Source organism: Rana temporaria, chromosome 4 (genome assembly GCF_905171775.1).
Source record: "Rana temporaria chromosome 4, aRanTem1.1, whole genome shotgun sequence".
In the NCBI taxonomy this organism is placed as follows: Eukaryota; Metazoa; Chordata; class Amphibia; order Anura; family Ranidae; genus Rana; species Rana temporaria.
Genome location: NC_053492.1, coordinates 274,416,025 through 274,442,285, shown reverse-complemented (window position 1 = coordinate 274,442,285; position 26,261 = coordinate 274,416,025). Strand labels below are relative to the sequence as shown.

General features: G+C 46.2%; 1 protein-coding gene across 4 annotated transcripts in view; it reads left to right on the top strand.

The window, feature by feature from the left end:
* Positions 1 to 26,261, top strand: part of MCM9 (minichromosome maintenance 9 homologous recombination repair factor) — a 113,914-nt gene that overhangs the window by 14,139 nt on the left and 73,514 nt on the right. For 3 of the 4 annotated variants that reach the window (XM_040350315.1, XM_040350316.1, XM_040350318.1), the window contains exons 3-6: positions 1,328 to 1,644; positions 9,508 to 9,589; positions 13,352 to 13,552; positions 14,801 to 14,926. In XM_040350315.1, coding sequence (XP_040206249.1) covers positions 1,328 to 1,644; positions 9,508 to 9,589; positions 13,352 to 13,552; positions 14,801 to 14,926 — 726 coding nt within the window. The remainder of the gene's footprint in view (positions 1 to 1,327; positions 1,645 to 9,507; positions 9,590 to 13,351; positions 13,553 to 14,800; positions 14,927 to 26,261) is intronic. The other variant, XM_040350317.1, reaches the window with a different exon arrangement.

The following is a 26,261-nucleotide window of genomic DNA, read 5'->3' as shown; positions in this document are numbered from 1 at the left end:
TGAAAGGGGCCTAACAGCAGAGTAGAAGCTTGCAGGGAATCAAGGAAGTTGTGGAAAGACATGACAGAAAAACAGTCAGAACTTACAACATTAAGGCCTGGTTCACACTGGTACGATTTGAGATGTCAAATCGCATCTCAAATCATCGGCATTTCAAATCCTTTGCATTTGTCGGCCATGGCACCGTCCTAATCGATTTAAAAAAAGTAGTTCCTGTACTACTTTTTGCGATTTCGGGCCGCGATTTACATTGACATCTGTGCAGAAACCTGCACAGATGTCTCTTAAATCGCGGCCGAAATCGGGACTGCCAGCGGGAGTGAAATCGTGCAGGTTCAGCTGAACTCGCACGGCTTCACTCCCGCAGCCCAGTGTGAACCTGGGCTAAAGGAGATTTTTCAATAAGCTTATATGGGATTGTTTGTATTGCTATTACAATATTGATGTTCTAAAATGAAAGTGTATGCCAATGTTTGTCAACCCTTTTTCAATCGGGTCATCCTTTAAAATTCTCCACAATCTTGAGGCACCCCATTCTAAAATTTCAAAAACAAAACAAATGTTTACATAACGCAGCAACATCCACACATGTGGGACACCCAACATTAGAGGTAATTTATTATTGCAAAGCCAATATACATTTGCACACTAGGACTGACTAGCATACTAATGCGATCCCAGAGCTGATGGTGAAGGGGAGGGTCAAACAGGGATGCTGTGCAGGTGTTGGTTTGTGTAACTAAAAGGCAGGCATGATCTACCCACTGGCTTGTATGCAATTTCTAGGCATTTTGCCAAGGCACCCCAGTTGAAAAAGGCTAGTGTATGCTGTGACCATAGAACTCCTTTTATGCAAGGGGGGAAAAAAAAGCAAACTTGTTCAAATAGCTTTGCTTTTTTAAATATAATTCTGCATAAATGCATATCTTGTAGTAGTGGTACAGATTTAAATTGTATGTAAACCCCCTCTCAATTTCTTGATTATGCTTGGTAACCACATTTCCTGTTGCAGGGCTGATAATGCTTAGCCACTGGCTTGTAATTGGCAGCAGCATTGGCTATCGTGCTGACCTTCTACCGTCAGTATGTTGAGTCACTGCCCCAGAACAAGTGTGCCTATAAGAACTTCTGACTATTGATTTACAATCGTGTTTTGAGGCAGCAACAATTAAAATATGGAAGTCAGTTATTCTGCATAACAACCAGCATTTTGATAAGGAGGACTTATGCAGCTTGTAGGTTTTTTATTTTATTTATTTATAGGGTTAATTGTATCAGAATTGTTCCCTTTTTGTGTTGTTCACATCCTTTCTTTTTGTGCACACAGGTTTGCCAGTATGTCCAGAACTAACCAGAGAGCACATCCCACGTGCAAGAGATGTGGGTCATTTTATGTCCATCACTGGCACAGTTATTCGCACCAGTCTAGTGAAAGTTCTGGAGTATGAGCAAGACTTTATGTGCAATAGGTGTAAGCATGTAATTACACTAAAAGCTGATTTTGAGCAGTATTACTCATTCACTCCTCCCACTGCTTGCACCAATTATGAAGAAGGCTGCACCTCCACCAAATTTACTTGTCTGTCTGATGTGTCCTCTCCGGCCACCTGTAGAGACTACCAGGAGATTAAGATCCAGGAGCAGGTGATTGCAGTTTTTATGTATATGTTGAATGTAATGGAAATGCATGGAATGGCCTTTTTGGTCCTGAAATTTAAAGAGAGGGTCTAACATTCCACTGACGATAATGGGACAGACAAACCTTATTAAAATGATCTCCATGTCCCAACTTTTCTTCTTTTTTTTTTTTTACACCCATCACCCTTACAACCAAATGGTTTAGAGCAGGGGTGGGCAATTCTTTTTTCGATGGGGCCACATGAGAAACTAAAAATATTTTGGAGGGCCGGGGCCAAAAGGCTAAACTCAATACTGCATAAAATCAATTGTATTTCTTTATAAAAAGCAGTAAATATCATTGTTGGACAACTGGTACGAGTACTTGTTATAGACATGGCACAGGAGGGGGACAGAGGCTGGGGACATGGCACAGGAGGGGGACAGAGGCTGGGGACATGGCACAGGAGGGGGACAGAGGCTGGGGACATGGCACAGGAGGGGGACAGAGGCCGGGGACATGGCACAGGAGGGGGACAGAGGCTGGGGACATGGCACAGGAGGGGGACAGAGGCCGGGGACATGGCACAGGAGGGGGACAGAGGCCGGGGACATGACACAGGAGGGGGACAGAGGCCGGGGACATGACACAGGAGGGGGACAGAGGCCGGGGACATGACACAGGAGGGGGACAGAGGCTGGGGACATGACACAGGAGGGGGACAGAGGCTGGGGACATGACACAGGAGGGGGACAGAGGCTGGGGACATGACACAGGAGGGGGACAGAGGCTGGGGACATGACACAGGAGGGGGACAGAGGCTGGGGACATGACACAGGAGGGGGACAGAGGCTGGGGACATGACACAGGAGGGGGACAGAGGCTGGGGACATGACACAGGAGGGGGACAGAGGCTGGGGACATGGCACAGGAGGGGGACAGACGCTGGGGACATGGCACAGGAGGGGGACAGAGGCTGGGGACATGGCACAGAGGCTGCAAATAAATTATCATATCACTTCTTCACATCATCAGTATGCTGTGTCTTCCTCCTGTGCCCCTTTCACCTCTCCACAGATCTGACCTGTGGAGAGGTGAAAGGGGCACAGGAGGAGGACACAGCATACTGATGATGTCTAGGTAGGATAGCATTTCACACTCTGCTGCTGGACTGAGGAGGACTCACCAGACAAGGCCAGGGCAGTGGCACTGAGGGCAGGCAGCAGGCGTCGCGAGGAGACCTACTCCAACGAAGAGAGTGGAGACCAGGGTCCACTCCAGGTCCGGGCACCAGCATGGCGGCTGGACGACTGCTACAGTCAGTCGGGCGGGCAGAGCAGGCAGGCGCACTGGTTGGTCTCCGTCTGCCTTCACTCAGTCCACTCCGTCACAGTGGGGGTGCGTCTGCAGTGTGTCCACTACATCTGCTGCTGTGTGCTATCCCGCCGGTGCCGCTCTCCACAGAGTCCACACATTCTACGATGTTCCTCAGTTTCCCCGCGCTGCTCTTTTGAATAGGCTGGCAGCAGTGTTGTTAGCGCGAAAATGCGCTTTGATAATTGGCTGCGTGGTGGTGGGCTGGGCGGTCAGAGAGGGCGAGGCTATGCATAATGTAGGAGGACTAGACGCTGCCTGCGCTGCGGCTCACATTCGGATCTTTTTACGGGCACATTTCCCTTATTACGGACTTTTACGAACAGGGAAAAAGTGCCTTTTATTTACGTACTGTCCGTAATTCTACGGACGGTTGGCAACTAGGGTTGTCCCGATACCACTTTTTTAGGACTGAGTACAAGTACCGATACTTTTTTTTTTATGTACTCGCCGATACCGAATACCGATACTTTTTTTTAAATGTGTCCCCAAATGCAGCCATGTTCCCCGTATAGCAGCCATGTCCCCCGTATAGCAGCCATGTCCCCCGTATAGCAGCCATGTCCCCCGTATAGCAGCCATGTCCCCCGTACAGCAGCCATGTCCCCCGTACAGCAGCCATGTCCCCCGTACAGCAGCCATGTCCCCCGTACAGCAGCCATGTCCCCCGTACAGCAGCCATGTCCCCCGTACAGCAGCCATGTCCCCCGTACATCAGCCATGTCCCCCGTACATCAGCCATGTCCCCCGTACATCAGCCATGTCCCCCGTACATCAGCCATGTCCCCCGTACATCAGCCATGTCCCCAGTACATCAGCCATGTCCCCAGTACATCAGCCATGTCCCCAGTACAGCAGCCATTGTCCCCCGTACAGCAGCCATTGTCCCCCGTACAGCAGCTACTGTTATCACCGCGGCGGGGAACATTACAGACAGCGTTTGTTTGAACAGCTGTTTTCCCCGCTGCGCATAGACACTCCCCCTTGGACGGATCTGTCCAATCGCGAGCAAGGGGGAGTGTCTATGTGACTCCCCCTTGCTCGCGATTGGACAGATCCGTCCAAGGGGGAGTGTCTATGCGCGACGGGGAAAACAGCTGTTCAAACGAACGCTGTCTGTAATGTTCCCCGCCGCGGTGAATAACGTGGCAGCGGCGGCGGGGGGGGGGGGGGAAGTATTCTATTTTAGTATCGGGGGTATTAGCGGGAGTACGAGTACTCCCGCTAATACTCTGTATCGGTCCCGATTCTGGTATCGGGACAACCCTATTGGCAACACTGCCCAGGGGCCGGATTAAAAGGTCCGCCGGGCCGTATACGGTCCGCCGGGCCGTATACGGTCCGCCGGGCCGTATACGGTCCGCCGGGCCGTATACGGTCCGCCGGGCCGTATACGGTCCGCCGGGCCGTAGTTTGCCCAGGTCTGGTTTAGAGTAATGAACAAAATATTCTGGGAGTTGCTGAGACGTAAAAACTGCCAAACCCAAGGCTATATTATCTTGCTGTTCAGACACGGCACCTATTGTATTGGGCAGATCTTTCTTACACTGGGATTGCTGCTTATTCCCTACCAGTAGTACTGCATACCTATGATCTCTATGGGACTTTAGATGTTTATGGCCTCCTTCTTAACATCTTACAAAATTCTTCCCATTACTTGTTAAACTTGACAACTCCAGGTTGTGGTTAAATATGGGCTCACCATAGTTAAAGGCTATGTAAAGGTTTGTGTTTTACAAAAAACAAACATGTCATACTTCCCTCCTCTGTGCAGTTGGTTTTGCCCAAAGTGGCCCGATCCTCTTCTGGGGTCCCTCAGGGGTGCTCCTGGCTCCTCTTCTTGAGTGCCCCATTGGAAAGCTGCTCTCCCTCGGGGAAATCGTGTGGGTTCGCTCCCGTGTCCTGCAGCTGCGTCAATTAACACAGACAGCAGGACTCAGCCCCGCCCCCTGCGTAATTTGATTTGATTGACAGCAGCAGGAGCCAATGGCTGCGCTTCTATAAATCTATCCAATCAGGACCCGAGAGACTTGCTGGAGCTGGTGTGCGCGTCACTAGAAACACCGGGTTCAGGGTAAGTAAAAGGGGAGCGCTGGGGGGCTGCTGCATCACAGGAGGTTTGTCACCTTAATGCATAGAATGCATTAAGGTGAAAAACTTTGAGGGTTTACAGCCCCTTTAAAGGAGAAAGCCAAAACTTGTGTGACCTGTTTTCAGCAGACAGCGGGCTGACATCACAGAGCCAGTCCAGGCTCAGGCAAGATTGCGACAATGAAGTCGGGATCCGCCCACATGCCTGGACCGGCACCAGGTTCAGCCTCTCAGAATGTCGCTGTGAGCCTGAACTGGCTGCTCCCACCCCCACCATAGCCCAGCGCTCCAGTGAGCGAGAAGGGGGAGGAGCATAGAGCAGTGACTGACGGTCACCAGATCTCTGTTTGGGAGCTGTGAGAACTGAGCAATCGGCAGTGTTTGAGCCAGCAGGGGATAGATGCAGCATTGGATTGGGTAAGTGTGATTCTTAAAAAAAATAAAAAAATCCATACTTCTCTTTTAAGCATTTTGTTTATTAATATTCTTAAGAGTCGGTTCACACTAGGGCGACACGACTTCCAGAGCGACTTTCAGAGGCGACTCCGACAGGACTTGAACATGAACCACAGGGCGATCAGGGGCGATTTACAACACAACTTGAAGTCGTCTCCAGGACAGGAGACTTTCCAGTGGCCAATAAAACAACAATCAGCTCTAGGGGAGGGAGGGGGGCAGGAGAGGTTTGCCTGAGAAATGTATGTTATCTTCCTGGAAAGTAGCTTCAGTTAAGACAGTGATCCGACTTCTGAGGCGACTTCCATTGAAATCAATGGGTACAAATCGCCTACAAGTCGGATTGAAGTAGTACAGGAACCTTTTCTGAAGTCGGATCGCCTTGAGTCGTGTGTATTAACACCGCTCCCATTCACTTCCATTGTTTTTCTCTACAGCGCGACTTGGGATGACTTGAGGCGACATGAAGTCGGATCGCAAGTCGCCCCAGTGTGAACCGGCTCTAGTCATTTGAGCAGCTACATCAACAATTTTTATACTCCCTAACACCTTATTGTACTGATTCCTACAGCTGAGACATAAGTCTCAATTCAATAAAGGATAGCCATGTGCTATTTAATTATTGTGTTAAAGTAATAGAGCTGGTTGTTAAGAAGCCTGCACCTTGCATGCTCACGTAAGGGTCTGGTATGGATTGTTGTCCAAAAAACAAAAATGGTGTGAGGTCCCTACCAAAATCCATACCAGACCCTTAGAGCATGCAGGCTATGAAAGGGGGGGGACCAGCATGTGAACCCCGCCCCCTCATATATGGATATGTGCATGTATGGTCAGTGATGTCACTGAGGGTCCCCGATCCTTTGTTTATTTCAGCGGCAGGGCAAGCAGTGTGTCAGACAGCAGGAGCCAAGGGGCAGAGCAATTATGTTGACTTTTATTTTTTTTTTCCCCTGTGCATGCGGTGTTCATTGTAATTAACGATGGATGTACATAAGGGATCATTTATTTTAAATAATGGGCTTGTCAAAATTAGGGGTACTGTGCACCCCTTGCTCATTCACATGGGGGTCGCTGGGATGTGGGGAAAAGGCCCTTGTCCGCATCAACCAGGACCCTCCCCATGTTAAGAGCATGTGACCTATCATGGTTCAGGAGAGGGGGGGCACATTTGTTTTCGCATTGTGCTCTTAGTTTCCCTTAACTTCACCCACAGACTGTCCCAGCTTTATAGACTTTAAAAAAAAACCCTAACCCCTCCTAAATTTTAAAGAGTCTGCCCCAAAAATAGAATAGTACTGACATTCAGTGCTTCTCAGTTAGAATCCAACTTCCATACTTTTCTCAAAATCCTAGTGGCTTGTGTTCTTGGTATCCTGGAAGATGAGAATATGTAAACATGTAAAGTAGCTATTAAGGCCCACCAACTCCTATAAATATGCTGTAAAGTTCCTATTTTCCCTACTAACCAGCAATAGATTGACCAAATGAATATGGGGTTTTTTTTGTGATGGAGCAAAATATATACAGGTCATTCTCAAAAAATTAGCATATTGTGATAAAGTTCATTATTTTCTGTAATGTACTGATAAACATTAGACTTTCATATATTTTAGATTCATTACACACAACTGAAGTAGTTCAAGCCTTTTTATTGTTTTAATATTGATGATTTTGGCATACAGCTCATGAAAACCCAAAATTCCTATCTCAAAAAATTTGCATATTTCATCCGACCAATAAAAGAAAAGCGTTTTTAATAAAAAAAAGTCAACCTTCAAATAATTATGTTCAGTTATGCACTCAATACTTGGTCGGGAATCCTTTTGCAGAAATGACTGCTTCAATGCGGCGTGGCATGGAGGCAATCAGCCTGTGGCCCAGGATGCTTCGGTAGCGGCCTTAAGCTCATCCAGAGTGCTGGGTCTTGCGTCTCTCAACTTTCTCTTCCCAATATCCCACAGATTCTCTATGTGGGGTTCAGGTCAGGAGAGTTGGCAGGCCAATTGAGCACAGTAATACCATGGTCAGTAAACCATTTACCAGTGGTTTTGGCACTGTGAGCAGGTGCCAGGTCGTGCTGAAAAATGAAATCTTCATCTCCATAAAGCTTTTCAGCAGATGGAAGCATGAAGTGCTCCAAAATCTCCTGATAGCTAGCTGCATTCACCCTGCCCTTGATACAACACAGTGGACCAACACCAGCAGCTGACATGGCACCCCAGACCATCACTGACTGTGGGTACTTGACCATGGACTTCAGGCATTTTGGCATTTCCCTCTCCCCAGTCTTCCTCCAGACTCTGGCACCTTGATTACCGAATGACATGCAAAATTTGCTTTCATCCGGAAAAAAGTACTTTGGACCACTGAGCAACAGTCCAGTGTTGCTTCTCTGTAGCCCAGGTCAGGCGCTTCTGCCGCGGTTTCTGGTTCAAAAGTGGCTTGAACTGGGGAATGCGGCACCTGTAGCATAAGGAAGCCTATGACTAAGTTGGAAAAACATCTGGGGTCTAAATCACTTTGTGCGCATCAAATGCCTTTACAAACCTAAATATGGGCATGCAAAAAGCAGTGACATCATCACTGTGCTGCACATGATCCATGCAGAGCTGTGGGAGGGGCCAATAGGTCTTACAGAAAACTACATAATAGGGCAGATAGAAGGCCAATCACCCTACACTAGAGGAGAAAGCAGCAGTGGCTAGTCTATTAAAGGAAGCCCCTGGAAAGTTTCACACTGGATTACTCCATGAATCTGGAAGAAATTCTCGAACACCAATATTTTGTATCATTTTATTTTTATTTTTTTCATTTTAATTAAGAATAAACATTTTGTCTTATTTGAACAATATTTGCTTATTCTGGATTTTAGCTTTAAAATTGGATTTTACTGTAAAAGCAGTAGGGCTGATCACCTGACCAGAGTGGCATGAAAATAGGTAACTATACAGATCTTTCTTACATAGGTTAATCAAAATAGGTGTTGGGGAGGGGGTGGGGTAGCATATTTAAAGTGGTATTAAAATCAGTTTATTATGTTGCAGCTTACCAATTCTTAGATGTGATAGCTGAATTACTTTCCTTTTTTTAGACTTATGGCACTTTCTTTCTTAAAGGGGTTGTAAAGGTACATTTTTTTTTCTCTCCTAAATAGCTTCCTTTACCTTAGTGCAGTCCTCCTTCACTTGCTTTCGATTTTGCTTTTAAATGTCCTTATTTCTTCTGAGAAATCCTCACTTCCTGTTCTGTCTGTAACTCCACACAGTAATGCAAGGCTTTCTCCCTGGTGTGGCGTGTCGTGCTCGCCCCTCCCTTGGACTACAGGAGAGTCAGGACGCTCTCTATGTTGCAGATGGAGAAAGGAGCTGTGTGTTAGTGGGCATCCTGACTCTCCTGTAGTCCAAGGGAGGGGGCGAGCATGACACTCCACACCAGGGATAAAGCCTCACATTACTGTGTGGAGTTACAGACAGAAGAACAGGAAGTGAGGATTTTTCAGAAGAAATAAGGACATTTAAAAGGAAAATCGAAGGATGAGGTAAGTGAGGGAGGACTGCACTAAGGTAAAGGAAGCTATTTAGGGGAAAAAATTGTACCTTTACAACCCCTTTAAGTTTTTGTCTGGTAATCCAGTCGACGAGGCTATTGTTTTTCACAGCAAAAACTCTCAAACAGAATGTATCAGTTTACATGAATGAGATAAACCACTTAACACTGGCAGGGGCGATTTAAAATGATCTGCCTTTATCCCAAAAGAAAAAAAAAAGAAAAAAAACAACTAACTGCTTATAAAATGTGAGTGTTTTATTAAATTGTAAGTATTTAAGAGTCTTTCTGTTATTATGCATTGCAATATACAGTATCTTTATTGTGTGCACTACTGTAAAACTATTGAATATAATGGTACTATATTAATAAAAGCTGATACATGAAATTTTATATTTGTTTTATACTATTTACTAATATAGGTTCAGAGGTTGTCAGTAGGCAGTATCCCTCGATCTATGGTTGTGGTTTTGGAAGATGACCTTGTTGACAGCTGCAAGTCTGGTAAGTAACCACTTGTTCACAATTAGAAATGTACATACAGAACTTATATTTTTTAAGCACGATTTACACTCTTGCAAATAAAACATATTACATAGACCATGCAGAAAACACAATCCTTAAAATGATTGCATGCTTCCTCTGGCATTTAAAAAAAGAAAATAGAATGATAAAGAGAATAGATTATAAAATGAAAAAGCTTTAGTTGATATGAATTGAGACTAGAAGGCAGGAAGCCCAAAGTTGGGTCAGATTGGAGGCAAAATCAGGTCACAGCCCAACTACTTTCTTGAAAAGTTGCAACACGCTGGAAAATCTTTGCGAGATCTTTTGTACATTCCTCTTATTCTGTTTACCTTTTTCATTCCCCATTTCGTTTGGCAAATAAATTGTAATTTTGCATTTATAGAAACATGGCAAGTTTAGGTTTACCTGTGGAGGTTGTTGAGCTTTTGTTTTATTTCTTTCCTAATGAGAAAATCGACAAAACATATCATTTTGGCCTGGGGTGCCTACAGTTTTTTGCATTACTTAAGCTATTTGCAAATGTTAAAATATATTGATTAAGCTTTTGATTGAAGCTTTGCAGATGTCTTTCCCGCAGTGAATTCCACCTGAACCAGATATTTCATGTAGCGAGGTTAGTCTTTAAAGTATGCACTGAACTGGAACATAGACAAACATTGATTCATGAATTAGTAACTCTGGCATGGGGGCTATTCAGACTTTGAAATTTATTTTTTCTCCCTTATCAATAATATTTTTAGGCTCCTCTTTTCTCTGCTTTTAGGGTTGTAAACATCAAAGAATGAATTTTCATATATGGTGGCAATGCCCCCAATTCATTCATGTTTTGGAATAGGCTATTTGCTTCTATCAGGCCTCAGGATATCAGAGGAGACACCATTAATGCATCAATATCTGATTCGCTGAATGTAGTAGCAATTCTCAATGATTTCTCAAGGTGCTCATCAGAAATTTTGGTTCTAATTTTATTCTTTGTATTAGGGTTGCCCCGATACCACTTTTTTAGGACTGAGTACAAGTCCCGATACTTTTTTTCAAGTACTCGCCGATACCAAATACCGATACTTTTTTTAAATGTGTCCCCAAATGCAGCCATGTCCCCCCCCAGATGCAGCCATGTCCCCCCCCAGATGCAGCCATGTCCCCCCCCCCAGATGCAGCCATGTCCCCCCCCCAGATGCAGCCATGTCCCCCCCAGATGCAGCCATGTCCCCCCCATATCCAGCCATGTCCCCCCCATATCCAGCCATGTCCCCCCCATATCCAGCCATGTCCCCCCCATATCCAGCCATGTCCCCCCCATATCCAGCCATGTCCCCCCCATATCCAGCCATGTCCCCCCCATATCCAGCCATGTCCCCCCCATATCCAGCCATGTCCCCCCCATATGCAGCCATGTCTCCCCCCATATGCAGCCATGTCTCCCCCCATATGCAGCCATGTCTCCCCCTCATGCAGCCATGTCTCCCCCCCATGCAGCCATGTCTCCCCCCCCATGCAGCCATGTCTCCCCCCCATGCAGCCATGTCTCCCCCCCCATGCAGCCATGTCTCCCCCCCCATGCAGCCATGTCTCCCCCCCCATGCAGCCATGTCTCCCCCCCCATGCAGCCATGTCTCCCCCCCATGTAGCCATGTCTCCCCCCCATGTAGCCATGTCTCCCCCCCATGTAGCCATGTCTCCCCCCCATGTAGCCATGTCTCCCCCCCCCCCCATGTAGCCATGTCTCCCCCCCCCCCCCTGTAGCCATGTCTCCCCCCCCCCCATGTAGCCATGTCTCCCCCCCATGTAGCCATGTCTCCCCCCCCCCATGTAGCCATGTCTCCCCCCCCCCATGTAGCCATGTCTCCCCCCCCCCCATGTAGCCATGTCCCCCCCCCCCCATGTAGCCATGTCTCCCCCCCCCCCCCCATGTAGCCATGTCTCCCCCCCCCCATGTAGCCATGTCTCCCCCCCCCCCCCATGTAGCCATGTCTTCCCCCCCCCATGTAGCCATGTCTCCCCCCCCCCCCATGTAGCCATGTCTTCCCCCCCCCCATGTAGCCATGTCTCCCCCCCCCATGTAGCCATGTCTCCCCCCCCCCCCATGTAGCCATGTCTCCCCCCCCCCCATGTAGCCATGTCTCCCCCCCCCCATGTAGCCATGTCTCCCCCCCCCATGTAGCCATGGCCCCCCCCCCCCCCATGTAGCCATGTCTCCCCCCCCCCCCCCCCCCCCCATGTAGCCACGTCTCTCCCCCCCATGTAGCCACGTCTCTCCCCCCTCATGTAGCCATGTCTCCCCCCCCCCCATGTAGCCATGTCCCCCCCCCCCCATGTAGCCATGTCTCCCCCCATGTAGCCATGTCTCCCCCCCCCCATATCCAGCCATGTCCTGCTTACCTGCATCCCCGCTACCGCCGACTGTAATACGCGCCGGGAACATTACAGCTTTGAATAGCTGTAATGATTGGCGCCGCGCTGCGTATAGACACTCCCCCTCGCTTGGGATTGGACAGTTCACCCGAGCAATTGGGAGTGTCTATGCGCGGCGCAAATCATTACAGCTATTCAAAGCTGTAATGTTCCCGGCGCAAATACTCGGAATCGATACCGATACTAGTATCGGGACAACCCTACTTTGTATGCTTCATCCTTGACAATAGTTGCTCACAAATATAGGTGCTACTGAAAAATGATAAAATGAATAAGGTGCGATTGTGAAGAGTGGGAGATTTTACATTTGGGAAGTTAACTTTCATATAAGTCCAGTAAAGAGAAACTGCCAAATGTTTCTTTAGCCACATGTGTTCGCTAATTGTAAAGGCATTTTTACCAAAAAATAAATATCAACTTTAAGTAAGTTTACGATTTTTTTTGTTGGGCCTCGATCATAGCCATCTTGGACTGCAGGTTGGACACCCTGTCCTAGTGTTTGCTGTAAGGCCCCGTACACACGACCGAACATGTCCGCTGAAACTGGTCCGACGGACCAGTTTCAGCAGACCTGTTCGGTCGTGTGTACGGCCGACCGGACAATTGTCCGGCGGATCGGACAGTTTCCAGCGGACAAATTTTTCCGGCGGACCGTTTTCAGCAGACAGATCCGCTGGTGTGTACGGGGCCTAATAGGGGCAGTCCACTCAAAAACAGAAATTTTGTTTTGAGTAGATGACTGAAAGTTCAAGCCATCAGCCAATTTATTTTTTCTTATAAAGACTCTGTGTTCCCACTAGGTCCCTGTATGAATGACAAATGCTGCTTCAACAGAGGAAGTGAAATAACAGGACAGTAGGCAGGCAGAGCCATGTACTCTGGAATCCTTGCCACTGACGTCCTTGAGCAATGAAAGAAGTCAATGAGCGATTCAGCTCACTGGTGTCTGACTAGTACTGAAATACCAGTTTTAGGTGCACTGACCCGATGGGTTCTATTTATAAAAAGTTTGCCTAGCCATTCATCCAGCAAATCTGCATGTACTTTCATTCTGAGCAAATGCATCAAAAATAATTCTTCTTTTTAGGCTATTTTGACAAATGTTTTTATGACCAGTGTAAAATGGTTTCTTTTTTATTACTACTTTCCTCTAGTGTTCTCTAGAGCATGCAGATTCACTAAACAAATGGATATGCAAACATTTTAATTTGTTATTACTGTCTGGTTAATGTGTTTAGTAACGTTTCATTCAGTGTTATTTTATTTTGTAGTTTGTCAAAATAACTAAACTGGCCAACCTTAATTTGCTGTCTTTACTTGTAGGTGATGATGTTACAGTATATGGTGTAGTTATGCAGAGGTGGAAGCCTCTTTTTGTAGACACTCGCTGTGACCTGGAGATTGTATTAAAGGCCAACTATATTGCTGTGAATAATGAGCAACCTAGTGGAGTAATCATAAATGAGGAAGTTCGAAAAGAATTTGAAGAATTCTGGGAAAGATTTAAGTACAATCCTTTAGCAGGTATGTTTAAAAATGTATTAATTTTCAGTATAGAAAAAGGGCATTTTTAAAATGGCCTAGTAAAATTGCAACTATAATTTGTACTTTAAAGCGGACCTAGTGTAGAATCTGTGCCCAAAAAAATTAAGGTCTAAGAACCGATCGCCAGTATTGGCTTCCTACTGCTAAACTGTTTCCAAGGATAAGTTATCATGCTTAATTTTGGGCAAGGATGTGGTTATCTTCGCAGAAGAGAATGTTTTTTTCTCCTTATATTAGAACCACCACTCAGATGAAGTGGCGGAAGGACTGATCCATCTGTGTTCTGCACCCACCTCCTGGTTGTTGGAGGACCTTGCATAAACCTAAATCTGATAGCATACAGCTGAATTCCTCCAGTAAAGGGAATGTTCATATTCTTAATGGACATTTGTCATAAGGTAAACAGTCTGCCATTATTCTCTTCCTACTTGAAATGATTACTTTCTAGCTGGCACACTGTTACTTTGGCTTTACCACTTTTCAGGTCACTGCCCCTTTAACATATATTATTTTTGCCACAGGATCTGTATCATTCCAAGTAAACTAGCATTTTTGAGCAAGGTCCTTTTAACCCTTTTGCTGGCGACAATTAAGCATTACATCGACGACAGCACCAACATATAAACATGCTTCTAGCTGCTGTCGTTTTTTTCAACTTTTTACAATAAACTGTTGGCATAGAACATAAGAAATTCATTGGAAGTTAGTTACATTTATGGTGCTCCAGTTTCAGCAGCCAGCCGCGGGTGCCTACCGGCAAAGAGGTTTTGCCAGTTTCACTGTCTACAAACACAGCCAGCAAAAGGCAAGGCACACACCATAAAGTTAGCATTAATGCAAATTTATTGATAAGAGCCAATTGTTATCCTTACCAGAAACCCCTTCCATGCATTTTCACCCCCCCCCCCCCCCCCCGATAGAGGCCTTCATCAGAAGAGGAATGGATACTAGTGGGAATCTAAATTTGCTTTTATCAATAAATGCAGATTGTTGTTGTGTCTACAGTGTACACCTTTCCTTTTGTGGACCAGATTTATAGCAACTGCTTAAGAAACATCTCAGACCAAATAAAAGATCACCTTTCCTGAGTTTTTGCTCAAATAATTTTGTGTACAAAATGGCTTTTTGTGTATCTAAAAATAATCTTGCTTGTTATTTGAACTTTGTTTAATTTTTCCCAATACTTTTTACTTATTGTTAATGGACAATTCTTTAATATTTTAACAGGTAGGAATGAGATCCTAGCCAGTCTATGCCCTCAGATTTTTGGCATGTTTGTGGTAAAGCTAGCAGTGGCCATGGTACTCGCTGGTGGTGTTCAAAGGATTGATTCAGCTGGGACCAGAGTAAGAGGTTTGTATTTAAAAAATGTGTATGGGGGCATGGCTTAGTACTTACATTTTTCATCCAGGCATTGTTGTAGTGCACCAGTCTACCTCATGCTCTTTTACTGTAAGAAGGTGTTTCTAAAATTCAGCTGCTTGGGATGCTGGAACACCCAGTGCTGCTTTATACATAGAGAAAACCGAATGTAAAAAAAATACCAGCGCTGAAACCTTTCTCAAAAATATGCTCCTGTGTATAAAACAAGTCCTGGATTTCAAAATGACAGCTCAGAATTTCTGGTAAATGTGGCTAGAGAGCCACTTCGAAGTGGAGGTACTGAGCATGCTACACAAGTTCAAAGTGTTTAGGTGTCCTTAAATAGTTAAAGTGTATGTAGACCCTAGCAAAGACTTTGTTCCATTTTGGTATCGTAAATATTTATTTGAAAATGTTTTGTTATACAGGATCTGTTTTATAGGCGCAAAAATATCTGTTGATCTTGCTAGAAATCCATCAAGCATAAGTTCCTGTAGTGAGCTGACAACACCACCTGCCTCTACTGAACAGAAATCCCAAACATTTTCAGCCTTTCTTTGGACTACAGAACCTATCCCTATATGTTATGGAGATAAAGACAGGGGGAGGTGTTCTCCAGAGATCATTACAGTTAGCGGTTGTTGTCACCTTAGGACAGGAAGTGTGTTGCTAGCAGAATTGGTAAAAAAATGTAATAAAAAGCCTGTCAATGGCCAAGAAAGTAAAAACTCCTGCTCAGTACTGGGATTCCGCCATCTTAACAGCGGTTACATACTAGAACGACTTCCACCACAGCCCTGTAGCATCATGATTTTAAAGAAAATGTATTTAAAATCTATAGTTGCCATTTATATCCTACTGAAAATGCTAGTTGTTATGATGATCCACTGACTTCAGTAGGCTTCAAATCTTTGACCTAGAGCATGTAGGAAAATCAGGAATTTTTTGTTTCCACTTGCTACATCACAACCTACTGCTATAACTCAAGGTTGATGGGTAAAGTTCATTTCAAAGCCTTTAAGCAACACCCTGAAGTTGGAACTGAGATTTATCAAAAAAGACAGTGTTTTTTGTCATTGTTAGCCCATTACTGATGTCCCTTAGCCCATTGTAAATCGTCTTGACAGTTTACCATGGTTAGGCGGAGTACCCAACATTAGACACTGCCTATTGAGTGTTCTGTTGGATATATGCGTTCAAACCCAGGCGGTCAGCAAAACAACTCTGTCGGCCACATGTAACTGCTTTCTACTTTCAGCTGCTCTCCCTGACAGATCCACTTCTGGGACAGCATTTGACATTAAGGCTGCATTCACACCTAGGCGTACAAAATCGCAGCGTTTTGTCCCGCGAATTGCGGCGTTTTGTACCGCGATTTGCGGCGACAAAACGCCGCAATTGTGAATGCAGCCCCACCCCCTCTATGGAGATGGTTCACATCCCCTATGCCGAAACCCGCCTTAAAAAAAGGTCCGGGACTTTTTTCCAGGCGTTCGGCGTGGAGATGTGAACCATCTCCATAGAGGGCAATGTGTTTTCATCCCTCCAGCGTCTCGGGGCTGCTGCGGCGTCACACTACAGGCGACAAAACGCCTAGGTGTGAATGGGGGCTCAGCCAAATGTGCTGCATGCATTCCTATATACTTTCCCCACTGCTTACAATTTACATCCCTTAGGCCAAGTACAAAGGTAACGCTTGTTGTAATGCATCTTTCAAGAATATACCATTTAACTCCCACGGACATGTTCACACGTCAAAAACGGTTATGAATTTGGTTTGAAAAGATTGTACTGGCCGTTCTACGTTGTCCAGAAGTGATTTGTGCAGCTGTAAAACCACCTGATCACTTCTACACAAGAGGCGACTCCCCTTGCATAGCTCCTGGGCTTACCTATCTTTTCTGGGAGACGGAGTCTGGTGTGAAAATCAAGAACTTGGAATTGCTCAGCTCTGGTTCTAAGCAAGTTGTGGCCTGAAGAAGAGACTTTCTCGTCCAAATCTGCTTTGTCTTAGTGGAGGGTAGACATCGGGATCTAACAAACACTTAAAATTTCCATAAAGAAATCCTTTTTTGCCATTCTTTTCACGTCGGGGGCTTTTCATCCTTTCTTGATAGTAATAAAGTTCAAGGATAAGTTCACCTTTTGATAAAAAATGCAAGTTTTTTTGCAGGTAGAAAAATTTGCATCTATTTTTTTTTTTTTGCGGGAGCCTGTAATGCATTGCATCAGCGATCAGACGGTGTATCAGCTTGTTCGTACCTCATACGAGCAAGCCGATACACACGGACAGGAAGGATTATTGAACTGCCACAGCACAATGGTAGTTCATTGAGCACAGCTGCTAAGGCTGTCGGCACTTGTAGTTTTCTATTCACAAAACACTGTGAACAAGTGACGTGGCAAAGTCCTGCACGGCAATGTTTTTTTTTTCAATTGTTACAGCTAGCAGGGGGAGAAGATCACCCGCTAGCTGTCAAAGGGGGGACAGATGTTCTAAAAGGCAAACCTATCCTTTTAAGTAGAAAAAGGTTTAAATATAGGTTTAAAAAAAAAACACATTTAAATAAATTATTTTAAAGGACCCCCATGTGTGCACATAAGTTACATGTGTGTCTTCAAACCCAATTTCTGAAACAAATAATGGACATCGCCATACATGGCAGACTAAAGAGGGGTAGAGAAAGGAAGCGCCACCTAAGTGCAGTATTAAAGAGGTTCTTTTAATGACACATTGTACAAAACACACTTACAAGAAGGTGAGGAAAGAAGGCTCATCTGTAACATCCTGTAGTCCTCGTCCCGGATCCATGGGCTGCTTAGAAGTGATGATGGCAGAATGTGTGGAGTCTTCAGGCTTATCCTATGGCCATCCAGCCTCACAGGTTACGTGACAGGTCACGTGATTACTTCCGAGGAACACTCCCGGGAGGAGCTTTTGTTCTCCCCGTCTGACCCTCCTCCCGGGACTGTTCCTCGGAAGTAATCGCGTAACCTGTGAGGCTGGAACAGGCCTCATCCTGATGGCCACAGGATAAGCCTGAAGACTCCACACATTCTGCTATCATCACTTCTAAGCAGCCCATGGATCCGGGACGAGGACTACAGGATGTTACAGATGAGCCTTCTTTCCTTACCTTCTTGTAAGTGTGTTTTGTACAATGTGTAATTAAAAGAACCTCTTTAATACTGCACTTAGGTGGCGCATCCTCAGGGCCGGCCTTAGGCCTTTAGGCGCCCTGTGCGAGAAAGATTTACAGCGCCCCCTAGTGACCACGCCCTCAGTAACCACGCCCCTCCATAACCACGCCCCTCCGTAACCACGCCCTTTCAGTGTCCACACCTTTCTCCAATACCCGCTCCATTTAAAGCCTTCCATTCCCAAAAAAAACAGATTACAAGCCATGATAAAAATACAACTTTTATTCACATAATAACGCCATCTATACTGTATATCACACGCTATAATAACACCGCCTATACTATAAATAACACGCTATAATAACGCCACATATAAAATAAATCGCATGGTATAATACCACTACCTGTAAATTTACTATCAAATATCAAACATAATTACAATAAAGTATTTTTTTTTACTTTTGTATTTACTGTTCCTTTAAGAAACACCCTATTTAAATAAGAAAATACAAAAACAGACAATAAGCAGTACACTGCATTTATAAAAAAATAATTTACTTACAGAAAAAAGTTTTTACATCCGCTGCCTGCTTCTGTGGATTCTTGCGCTCCTTTGTCTTCTCAGTGCGCATGGCATATGAGCTCCTCATTCCTGCTCCTCATAGCAAGGCAAGGACAGCCGCCCACGCCGTCTTTCCGGCAGAATCCGCCTGTGGCCTGCCAGTACTTTGTCCAGTTTTAAAGATGGCCGCCGCACTGTTCCCAAGCGGCGGCAATCTTAATGAGTAACCCACAGACTGCCAGTGACAGTGATCTCCGACTCCTAACAAGGCAGGAACAGCCGCCCACGTGGTCATTCCTGCAGAATCCGCCTGTGGCCTGGCCTGCCAGCAGGGGCGTACCTAGAGCATTTGGCACCCGGGACGGATCCTATATCTGCCCCCCCCCACGGTAAAATTTAAAATCCCACTGTGCCCCCTGCATCCTTCAATATCTCTGTCACTACTGTGTACCCCTCTCCACAACTGCACCTCTGGACCCCTTTACATTATACAACACCCTGCATCACTTTACATTACACAGCCCCCCACAGCTCTAGACACCTATATGTTACACAGACACCCCCCTAACCATTCTGGACCCCCTGCATGTCACGCAGACCTCCCTACAGTCTCCCCCTACAGTGCAGACCCATCCCCCTACAGTGCAAACCCCCCTTACAATACAGACCCCCCACACACATTACAGATCCCCCCACAATGCAGAACCCCCTCCCCCCTACAATACAGAACCCCCTCCCCCCTACAGTAGAGAACCCCCCCACAATACAGAACCCCCTCCCCCCTACAATACAGAACCCCCCACAATGCAGAACCCCCCCTTTACACACAATACAGACCCCCCCACAATGCAGAACCCCCCCCACACAATACAGATCCCCCACAATGCAGAACCCCCTACAATACAGAACCCCCTCCCCCTACAGTACAGAACCCCCCCACAATACAGAACCCCCTCCCCCCTACAATACAGACCCCCCCCCACAACACAGACTCCCCCACAATGCAGAACCCCCCCACACACACACAATACAGACCCCCCCCACAATGCAGAACCACCCCACACACAATACAGATCCCCCCACAATGCAGAACCCCCTACAATACAGAACCCCCTCCCCCCTACAGTACAGAACCCCCCCACAATACAGAACCCCCCCCCCCACAATACAGACCCACCCCACAATGCAGAACCCCCCACACACAATACAGACCCCCCCACAATGCAGAACCCCCCCACACACACACACACACAATACAGACCCCCCCACAATGCAGGACCCCCCAACACACAATACAGACCCCCCCACAATGCAGAACCCCCCCACACACAATACAGACCCCCCACACAATACAGACCCCCCCCACAATGCAGAACCCCCCCCCACACACACACAATACAGACTCCCCCACAATGCAGAACCCCCCACACACAATACAGACCCCCCACAATGCAACCCCCCCCCCAACACAATACAGACCCCCCCACAATGCAGAACTTGCCCCCCCCCTCCCCCACACACACAATACAGATTATCTTAGCCACGTGCTGCACACACACAGCACAGGAAAAGGGGGAGGCGGCTGCACTCAGTGCACTGTGCCGGGAGGCAGCGGCAGACACACAGCAGGCAGGGAGGGTGCAAGTCAAACCCGAGCGAGCCGGCAGCAATAATCCCCCTTCCCTTTGCAGCGCCGCGGGTCTGATGAGTCTCGGCTGCCTGTGACTGTCTCTCTGTCACAGGCAGCCGAGACTCATCAGACCCGCGGCGCTGCAAAGGGAAGGGGGATTATTTATTGCTGCCGGATCCCGGGTGTGCTGACGGCTCGCTCGGGTGTGACTTGCACCCTCCCTGCCTGCTGTGTGTCTACCGCTGCCTCCCTTGTGTCACCAAGCATGCCACCCGGCGCCCGCTAACAGCGCTAAGTCATATTCAGTCGCGCAGAGAAAGGGGGGGGGGGGCGCCGCCGAATCTGTGACCATCGCAATCTGTGCAGGTCGCCAGGCGCCCATGTTGCTATGGCGCCCTGTGCGAGCGCACAACCCGCACACCGCAAAGGCCGGCCCTGCGCATCCTTTCTCTACCCCTCTTTTGTTTACCACAGAGTCAGCTCTCTGAGGACAGCAGCCGCCATTGAACAGCCAAACCACCTGCATTTTTAACCATTGAACTGCCTGTTACTGTTATTTCTAATGGACTGATCACCATACCCCTACCTATACATGTACTTTGTATCTGCGCTGTCAGTTGCCTCTCCTATTGTATACATGGCAGACTGATGGGGATAATTATAGAGCCATCATTTTATGGTTAACTTGATTTTTAATGCATTGCTTATGAACAATTTTGGTTATCATAGTTTCACCAACCCTTGCAATTATGAGGCTTAACATATTTGGTATCCATTTACTCAACATTTACATTTTGAAAAACATATGTTATGTTGTGTTTTATGGGCACTAAAATAAATTTTGTTGGATTTAAAAAAAAAAAAAAACGGGTTTGATAAAGTTGTTCTGCAAATATAATGCAGCATAATAATTTGTAAAAACTATTTAATTTTACGGGTCGTCTTTTCAGAAAATATTTTTTGGGGCTTATGTTCTGGCAGCTCTGTTTAGTGTTTGTTACTTTCATGTTAGGTTCATCTTGCAACTGTTGGACTATAAAGCTGTCAGTGTTGCTGCACGACTTGGGTGAATGCAACTACATTCATTGCAGCTAATATGTCTTAGAAATACAGGAAATAGCTGCTGCTTTTGCTGTACTGGATGCCTCTAATTCGCACACCATTAACAGTTTTGGTGCTACCTGCAGTGTGCTCTGAGGGGCTTGACACTGACTGCCTAGAATTTTTCCCTCTGCTAGAGTCAGTCATCCTCCAAGTCTTCCTTAGCATCGTCTGGCTTGATGGCTTCCTTTGCTTTATCAATGGATTACGGCTGCACGAATCGCCGTAAATGTACGTTGGCCACTTTAAGAGCCATAGGGGGCATGCGTTGTCAGCGGCCGCAATGTCCGTGATCGCTCCTCGGAGAGCCAGAACGGGAATCTGTCAATGTAAACAGACAGATCCCCATTCTGACAGGGGAGTAGAGAGAAATCTGCTGATTCCTAGTGATCAGGAACAGCGATCTCTCTCTACTCTCCCCCCCACAGTTAAACACCTCCCTAAGGAACACTTAAAGTTTTTTTCACCTTAATGCATTAAACATGTGGAAGAATACATATTGGCCTCAATTTTTGTTTTTCAAAATTGTCACCTTTTTTGTTTTTATAGCACAAAAAAATAAAAATTGCAGAGGTGATCAAATGCCACCAAAAGAAAGCTCTATTTGTGGGGGGGGGAAAGGACATCAATTTTGTTCCGGAACAACGTCGCACGACCGCGCAATTTGTCAGTAAAAGCAACGCAGTACCGTATCTCAAAAAAATGTCTGGTCATTAAGGGGGCAAATTCTTCCGGGTCTTTAAGTGGTTAAAAAGATCAGTTAATGGTCCAACAACTATACCAAGAAGTTCTCTAAGAACTCTGAGATGAATACCATCAGGGCCCATTGCTTTAATCTTTAACCAAGCCAGGTCCTCTGCTACCTCTGTGTCCAGAAATCCTAAAAATGAACAGTCATTACTAGAACCAATATGATTCCCCAACTTGTTATTGTTAGTGAAATTTATTTCTGTATGTAATTTCTTTGTGTCCTGGAAAATCATATGATGGAGGTCAGGCTGGAGAACAGTCCTGAGCACCATGTTGGTGCAGGGAACTTGGATATAGGAGGAATCTTGACTCCCAATTGACATTCTGGAACTTAAGGCAATTTGAAATGATGGATCTCCCAGCTGGACAATGCCATGGCAGTGGCATACATCAACCAGTAATCTCAACCAAAGGTCTTGCTGTGACTAGAGATGTAGAATAGATCTTGCTCTGGGCAGAGCTTTGAAAATTGTGGCTCACAATTATTTTAGGGTGGCACACCTTCTTCCAACCCACCCCTCACCCTGTCCTAGGCACCCTTCACTGTCTATATGTACTTTTACAAACACTCAGTCATCAACAATGCCCAGCACTGCCGACACTCCCTAAAATGCCGGTATTCCCTAGTGCTGCATGTGGGAAAGCAGGACTTGGGACAAGGTCTCATTCAAGCATTTTTTTATTTATTTTTACTGATTTAAATGCAGCCCTTTGGTTTTTAATTGTCCTCTAAACACAGATGTGTAAACTTGCGCTGTGCAATAATGGGTGTTGCTGAACAGTATTTTATACTCGTACACATGCATATACGCCAAAATTCATGCATAAGCACACACAACATAACCCAAGAAAAGCTAGAAAACGTTATGTGCGCAAAAATTTGCACTCACTATACTGCCCATCCTTGCATTTCTATGCTGGAATGTTCTTTCTACCCAGAATCGAATGTTCATACATCAGTACTGCAGGGTGCAACTGCATTTTACAAAGTACACAGTCTATTTGCCTTTAGTAAAGCAACCCCTTTTGGTACTTGCACACTGCGTGCAAGTACCAAAAGGGGTTGATTTACTAAAGGCAAATAGACTTTGCAGTTGCACCCTGTAAGTGTGGTTGCTCCAGAGCTTAATAAATGAGGTAATGCTTCACTTTGCAAAGAATACCTAATCACATGCAAGGAAAAAAAATGCATTTTTGCTTGCACCTGATTGGATGATGGAAATCAGCAGAGCTTCTGCTCATTTACTAAGCTCTGGAGCAACTGTTCTTGCAGAGTGCAACTGCACTTTGCAAAGTGCACAGTCTATTTGCCTTAAGGCTGCCATACACCATTCAAATTTCGAAAGATTTTCTTTCGAAAATCGTATTAAAGAATTATGTATTTTTACACACTAGAACGGGGTAGGTGGGTGGGTTGGATTATTTTGACTGGTTTGCCTTTTAGTGTCCAATGATCATGTTTAAATAAAGTGTACAATTTAAATTTTGAGAAAGTCAGACAACTGGACAAAAATTGTAGTACAATCTAAACAAATTCTTTTGTTTATGAAAAACAAAGTAATTTTCACATGTCTGCTGTTTATTATTTTCATGTTTGTATTTATTGTGTAGACTTAGATTCCCCTGGTAGTGACATTAGCAGACTGGCTTGCATAGACCAACAGAAAGCACAACACATACATGTATTGAACATGTATGTATGCAGTTGTGTGAGATATTTTTTTTTTTTTTTTGGTTATTTTTAAAATTTTAAAACAAATTTTGTTAAAGTATATTTAAAGCCCAAACTTTTCCCTATCCGTCTTTCAGGACAGCCACAATAGAGAGATAGGCTCCTCCTCTTCCTGTAGGAAACACTGCACAGCCTTCAAATTCTCTCCTCCCCCTGCCAGACCTCAGTTCTTAGTGTTTCCTCCGGTGGGGAGACACTGCAGAGGAACCAGAGCTGGGCAGTCAGGGGACTGTGGCTACATAATTTTTCTGTCAAAGGGAGCAGGGGCTTTCCTGGAAAATCAGGCGAGGTACTTACCGCCGAAACGCCACACCAATCCGTGTCGAGCGCGGCAGCCGGCTTGTGGGGGGTCCCTATCGTGTCCACAGGACCGAGGCGTAGGGGGGCAGATCCGGGCGCCCTCCTTTCTCAGGCCGCATTCGCTTCTCTCAAAATTCGCGGGCCGAGTGGCGGGTGACGTCATTTCCGGCAGCGCTCCGGAAACGCTCCCCTTTGACCCGCGACTTCCGGTTCCGGGTCGCGGCGCTGATAGGGACCCACGCGTCTTGCTGGAGGAGTCTGATACTCGCCGGGGCGAGTGGACAAGCGCAACCACCGCAGAATGTCGGCGACTTCTCTGGAGCATGGCCCGACCAAGGACGCTTCCTCCAGCCAGCCTCAGGTAAGGGTTTTCCTGGGGAGGGATCCCAAACCTTAGGCCTTGTCTTTTTTTCCCCCTCTAATGCCCCTTGGTGGTTGGGGGGAGGGGGAGAAGACAGTGGGAACCCAGCAGTAGTGTCTGTCTAGGGATTCCCCCAGGGTTGTAACAGCATGGTTTTTTTTTTCTGTTTTAAAAAACAAAAAAAGGGACACTTTTTTTGTATGTAAATTTTTGGTTTAAATCACTTTTTTGAATTAATGTGTGGGGGGGGGCCCTTTCTTATCTTTTCAGAAAAGCCTAGAGAAAACGGGAAGGACACATAGTTCAAGAAAAAAATGTGCCTCCTGTAGGGACTCTCTTCCTGACTCTTGGTCTAAAGTGCTATGTAGAGACTGCATACTTTCTCTTGTTAGGGAAAGGGATGCAGAACAGGAAGATAGTTTAGCAGCTTCTGTTAAAGAATTGGCTTCTACGTTTTCTTCTTTTAAATCATTGTTTGAAAGAATGCAGCCCCCTTTGGACCCCACACAGGTTACAACCCATTCTGACGATCAGGGTCCTGCTCCTGTTTCTCCTGACCCCTCAGCAGTAGCAGTTGATTTTGCAGGCCCTTCTCAGGTGCAACACTCTGTTAGAGAATGTTGCTTCCGACTCCCAGGCAGAGTCAGATGAAGAAGACCAGGACGGGGAGCCCAAGAAGTCTTCTAGGTATAAATTGTCTCTTGACGACGTTGAGGAATTACTAGGGGCTATTTACACGACCCTAGGCATTCACACAGACAATAAGCCCCTTAGCCTCCACGACCAGATGTACAAGGGTCTGGGGGAACACAAGGGAAGGGTCTTCCCGGTTCACGAACTTCTAGTAGATACTGTTAAGAAGGAGTGGCAAGTCCCTTAAAAGAAGATTTCCCTTCTCAGAAGACCCCACTTCCGTTTGGAATAAAATGCCTAAATTAGATGCGGCCTTTTCACAGGTTTCCAAGAAAACCGACTTGGCATTCGAGGATATGGGCAATCTGACAGATGCCATGGACAAGAGGGCGGACTCTCTATTGAAAAAAACATGGGAGTCCGTAATTGGGAACTTAAAGCCAGAATTGGCAGTTACGGTAGTGGCCCGTAATTTGGAACATTGGCTCTCAAAGATTCAAGAACACATTGAGGCCGGGACGGATAAGGACACTATTTTAGCTTCCTTCCCTACAATTTTAAAAGGGGTGGCCTATATTGCTGATGCTTCGGCAGAATCCGTTCGCATGTCGGCTAGGTCGGCAGCTCTAGCTAATTCTGCCAGAAGAGCTCTCTGGCTCAAGACCTGGTCAGGGGACATTGCTTCCAAGTCCAAACTATGTGGGATTCCGTTTACAGGGGACCTCCTGTTTGGCCCAGGTCTGGAGTCAGTCTTAGACCGCACGGCGGATAAGAAAAAATCTTTCCCTTTCAAACGTAAAGCCCCACTGAAAGGGAGGGGATTTCGTCCCCAAAGACACACAGGGGTCCCTAAAACAGAAGCCCAGAAAAAGGTCTGGACACCCAGGGGAAGGGGAGCGATTTTTCGCCCTCCTGACCAGCCCCCTAAGAAACAATGACTCCCAGATCAGGGTGGGGGGAAGGTTGGGGGCCTTCCTCCCACAATGGGAGTCCCTTTCCCCCAACAGGTATGTCTTGGCGATCATCAGAAGGGGGTACTCACTGGAATTTTCATTCCCTCCCCCTCAGAGGTACCTGGTCACTCAGCTTCCCAGAGACAAGGAAAAGGCAGAAGCT